The following is a 4,982-nucleotide window of genomic DNA, read 5'->3' as shown; positions in this document are numbered from 1 at the left end:
GATAGCCAAACACTTTGCTTCTCAGCCTGTTTATGTGAGAATCATTTCCGTCAAAATTGTCCAACAACGTGAATACAAAAAATGTTAAGTCGTCCTAGACCATCATCTTTCTTCATGCGACATCCAAATTCTTATGACAAATAGATTATTTAGAAATATAGACTCTCACCAAAACATTTCAGAAAAAGTTGTCCCAACAGGTGCATAGTATGGTAGAAACGCGCTAGAACGATGAAGCGTAACAGTGAGTGCTGCAATGCAAATGTTAACAGAAGTTTTGTATAACACTAGCCGTCCGACTCACTCAACACCACAACAGCTACAACTACAAACGCCTGCTGCAGGCCGCTTCCTTCCCCTGCCTGCTGTCTACTCGCGGATAATTTTGCAGGTAACCTCTCGTCTCTCCCGAGCACAGCAAATCCATCAATCCAACAGACCAACACAAACCCAACCTGCCCCCGGCCGATCGCGCAAACCCTAGCGCCGTCGCCTCCCTCTCGGTTCTACACCGTCCTCTCCAGCCTCGCCCGCGTGCACCGCAGATCAGGGGACGTACGTCGCCCGCGCGCACCGCAGATCAGGCAACGTACGTCGCCCGCCGGAGATCGGAATTCTGTATTTTTTTCCTTCTGTGCTCGCGGCTGCTACGGCGATGGCGGGCGGCGGGAGCAGGCGCGCCGGCGCGGCGGAGCAGCCGAAGATCGGCAGCGGCAACGTCTTCGCCGCGCTCGAGACGCTTAAGAAGAAGAAGAAGCCGGCGGACAAGGGGGCCAAGCCCGCCGCCAGGGAGGACCCCAAGCCAGAGGTCTTCTGGGCGCCCGCACCGCTCACCGCCAAGTCCTGGGCCGACGTCGAGGACGACGACGATGACGACTATTTCGCCACCACCGCGCCGCCTCCCAGGCCCGTCTGGGGGGACGCCCACCGCGACGCTGCCAAGGACCAGCACGACGCGCCCGCACTGGAAGAGGTCCATCTCGCCTGAATTTCATCCCGTTTTCTTTCTCTTTTCATTGAGCTTTGTGGATAGCTGAGTCTCACAATGCGTCTTTCCAGGATTTTCTTTTCTTTTTATTGTTATACTAAGTCTATGTTTATGTTTTATATATGTACTCTTGATGGTGGTATGTAGAATGATCTTGAAGACAATTGCCCGCAGGTGCTAATTTTAGTATCGTCTTCGAGTGGTTTCATGGAATAAGATCTGCCTAGTGGGTCATAGGTATCTTGCACTGAGTTGGATGTTGAATGATAAGACTATGTTGTCGATATCGGTTATCCAAACATTGCTAGCCATTATATCCTGGGGACATTTGAATTAACGGTTTACACAGAAAGCAACTAATAGATTGTGGTTTCAGATTACTAGATTTCGAAGAATTATAATCCTTGGTACATGAACCGACATGTTAAATTTCTATCAAAATTCCTGCTGTTATAGCCATAACATCGTAAGGTTAGTTGATAATTACGCACATACGGGAAGTCAAAAAATAGAAGTTTGACGTTAATGGAAATGGGGATACTTCTCTTTTCGGAAAAAGAGCTTAAGAAGGTCATCGGATAGGGAATCAACAACACGTGGTGGGCTCTATGGTAACAAAAGCAACTTTCAATGTCCTAAGAAATCTAGAAATTCTTATGCTTGCTGCTGTAATCGTGGCATTGTAATGCTTGCTTAGAATTGCACAGATATTGGTAGTGGAGAAGTTTGTGATACAAATAAATAACTCTATAAAAACCACAGAATCAGATAGGGAACAAGCAAAGCTAGTGGGCTCCATGGACACAAAAGCAAATCAGTGTCCTTGGGCAGTCAAGCTCTAGTTACAGATAGATTGGATTGCTGGATTAGTGCCACCTGCCTACTTTGGATATGCAACTAAAATATCTTCACAAGGGTATACACTTTTATCTTAGCATGTGGCCTTATTGATTCCTTGATTCTTGCCTTTTTGTTAGTACCTTCAGAAATCTAAATGCTCTACTGCATATGATTTTAATGAAAATAAAGCAGGTTGAGGAAACAACTTTGTACACATTGGTTACTATTATGAAATAGTGTCTGTGTCTCTCATCCATATTGTTTGACCATTTGTGAACATTGCTGTCTTATTGTGATATTGTCGATTGTGTCTAGCATCTGCTACTATGTTATCTAGAAAAGCCAAAACCTCTTATAATTTGGAATGGAGGGAGTGTATGTTGTCATGCTAGATGTTTGGTTTAGGGCATCATAAAAAAGCCACTACTGGGTTGTTCTTGTTCTTTTTTCAAAATAGAGCGCTGCTACACGTACGACTCTACTGGTAGACTCAGGTATGACTTGTGTCATCTAATGGCTTATTATTCATTAGTTCAGAACAAGAGGCAACAACAGATGTAGATTAATGTTGGTCTTACTCAAGTTGTACGGGTGGGTCATATGTAAAACATTTCTGTTCAAAATATGTTGTTGGAGCATATTGTTCTGCATTTGTTAAGTACTTTTGCCTTCCATTTCATACATCGACTGAGCTTATTTTGTCACCTTTTCATGCGTTCCAGTTTAGATCTATATTATGTCATATTCGTACCTGAATATACTATGTTCTCTCTCTAAATGCTTCTTCCACATTGCAGGAGATTGAGAGTGAAGATGATGGCCTTGATGATGAGGTTGATGATGACGCTGATGAGGACCATGAGGATAAAGCAGATGATGCTGTCCCTGCTGAACCAACCGTGAAGAATGCGACAGCTCCACCTGCACCACCCAAAGATACTGAAAGACAACTTTCCAAGAAGGAATTGAAGAAAAAGGAACTCGCTGAACTTGATGCTGTTCTGGCTGAGTTGGGCCTTGGCACATCAAACAATTCCATACAAGAGGAACCCAATGGTAAGTTCTAATACATGCTGTTCTCTCTCTCTCGAAAGAATTTACCTTCAGGAAGATTTCCATGAAAACTGAAGAAACTCAATTTGGTTGTGTTGATGTCTTCCTGATTGGCCATGTTGGCTCAAGATTTGCCAGTTTCTTTATGATGATGCTGAATCTTCTGTTGCAGGTAAGAAAGGTGCAGATCAAGTTGCAGATGGAGAGAAAAAGGAAGATGCACCTGCTCCTCTAGAAAGCAAGAACTCAAAGAAGAAGAAATCTAAGAAAGAAAAGTCTTCAAAGGAGCTAAAGGAAGCGCAGGATCAAGCCAATGGGTTGGAAGCAGCAGCTGTTGCAGAACCTGATGAAGATACAGCCTCTGTGGATGTCAAGGAGCGCATAAAGAAGGTAGCCTCGATGAAGAAAAAGAAGTCAAGCAAAGAGATGGACGCTGCGGCAAAGATTGCTGCATCCGAGGCCGCAGCGAGGAGTGCCCGGCTTGCCGCTGCAAAGAAGAAAGAGAAGAGCCACTACAACCAGCAGCCTGTGCGGTGAACTCCCCTGATCTGAGGCCGCAGCGAGGAGTGCCCGGCTTGCCGCTGCAAAGAAGAAAGAGAAGAGCCACTACAACCAGCAGCCTGTGCGGTGAACTCCCCTGGTCTGGTGTCTCTAGAAACCTTTTGAGCTCTGATGTCCCCTGTTCGTTTTGGACCTGCAATAAAACTTTTGAGACTGTTTTTTGACATGGTGGAGGTGCCGTCTGATGCTCGTTTTGGGAATTAAATTACATATAGGTACATAGGGGTTGTCTTGTCGCTGGATTCTGTTTGGTGTAATGAGCTATGAACTGTTCGTCAATCGTCATATGAACCCTGCTGACTATTTATATGGAAAATGTGGGATATTTGATACCTAACTAATCCGCCCTGGATGTTGCATATTGTTCTTCATTGTGCCATAGCATTGATTTCCCTTGTACAGGTTTTACATGTCCTTGGCTGGTTTGGCCTGCGCGACTCGGCGCGGCCGCGGCCCGGCCGGTGTGTTTGGATTATTATCTCCACGAGGGTATGTTGGTTTCCTAATCCATATGACTGCATGGGATTGGTTGGATTTAAATCCCTAGTAAGTTAAAATCCCTTCTAATATATGTCAATCTCTTAATTTATATAGATTACAAATAACCGAACAAGCGGGTATGTTGGTTTCCTAATCCATATGACTGCATGGGATTGGTTGGATTTAAATCCCTAGTAAGTTAAAATCCCTTCTAATATATGTCAATCGCTTAATTTATATAGATTACAAATAACCGAACAAGCCTTGAGTGGTTGCCTGAGGGTTGCCTGGAAACAGAGGTTCCACAGGCGTTCGATTTTTTTTAGTATTACCATTACATTTTCTATATATCACATGAATAAACCATGTTTTAATAAAACACAAAAATATATGTTCTATTGATTGAGTGTAAATGTAGAGTGAAAAAAATTAAATTTTACTTGTGCACAATTTTATCTTATTTTTTTATAAAACAGGAAAAAGGGTGACAATGATCATAGAATAGTGAAAATTGGCATTTTATATAGTAGAGATTTTGTAGCTCGTTTAGCTCAGTTTTTTTCGTGCAATCTTTCGCCAACTCTGGTTGCCAAATTATACCTTTTTCTCGCTTTCATCATGGTGAAGCCCCTCACTGTCAAACAGGTCTTTACCTTCCTACTTATTTTGATGGAGATGGTAAAGTATTTTAGGGATGGAGAGAAATTTTAAGAAGAGATCTGCCAGAACTTTGTTTTCTCTCTTCATCCTCTTCATACAGGAACATAAGTGAATATTTGTTTTATGTGAACGTATCCTATGCACATAAATGCAACACACACGGAAACCTCGGACTGCTCGTTGTCTACGCAAAACAATCGTTCATTCTACACATTTGGAAAATGACAAAAGAACAATACACCAAGCATATGCAACAGAGTGAACATAAGTCCAATAGAAAGTATACACACCAAAAGTGAAATCTAGGTTCTAGGGTAGACTAATACACCTAGAGGTTTGTGGTTCTCTAAGTACTGCCTATCTCAGTGGATTACATAGCTTAACTATAGCTATCTTAATG

The 4,982-nt window shown here is 42.9% G+C and overlaps 1 protein-coding gene across 2 annotated transcripts; it reads left to right on the top strand.

The window, feature by feature from the left end:
- The first annotated feature begins 238 nt into the window (after positions 1-238).
- On the top strand, positions 239-3,779 carry LOC100193889 (uncharacterized). Of its 2 annotated transcripts, XM_008656184.4 has the most exons (4): positions 239-973; positions 2,626-2,884; positions 3,054-3,340; positions 3,435-3,779. In XM_008656184.4, exons 1-4 carry the CDS (start codon positions 656-658, stop codon positions 3,510-3,512), a joined length of 942 nt encoding a protein of 313 aa, XP_008654406.1. In that variant the 5' UTR covers positions 239-655; the 3' UTR covers positions 3,513-3,779. The 2 variants fall into 2 exon arrangements, with proteins under 2 accessions (XP_008654406.1, NP_001132438.1); NM_001138966.1 differs by having other exon boundaries at positions 368-973; positions 3,054-3,777.
- Positions 3,780-4,982: the final 1,203 nt, after the last annotated feature.

This window comes from Zea mays, chromosome 8 (genome assembly GCF_902167145.1).
Source record: "Zea mays cultivar B73 chromosome 8, Zm-B73-REFERENCE-NAM-5.0, whole genome shotgun sequence".
NCBI lineage: Eukaryota > Viridiplantae > Streptophyta > Magnoliopsida > Poales > Poaceae > Zea > Zea mays.
This window is presented reverse-complemented; position numbering and strand designations above follow the sequence as displayed.

Bases quoted from the DNA above. Each gene is read 5' to 3' on its own strand.
- LOC100193889 (XM_008656184.4), top strand. From the start codon at position 656: ATGGCGGGCGGCGGGAGCAGGCGCGCCGGCGCGGCGGAGCAGCCGAAG. The intron at 974-2,625 runs GTCCATCTCGCC...TCCACATTGCAG, and splicing joins ACGCGCCCGCACTGGAAGAG to GAGATTGAGAGTGAAGATGA. The intron at 3,341-3,434 runs GCCGCAGCGAGG...CCCTGATCTGAG, and splicing joins CAAAGATTGCTGCATCCGAG to GCCGCAGCGAGGAGTGCCCG.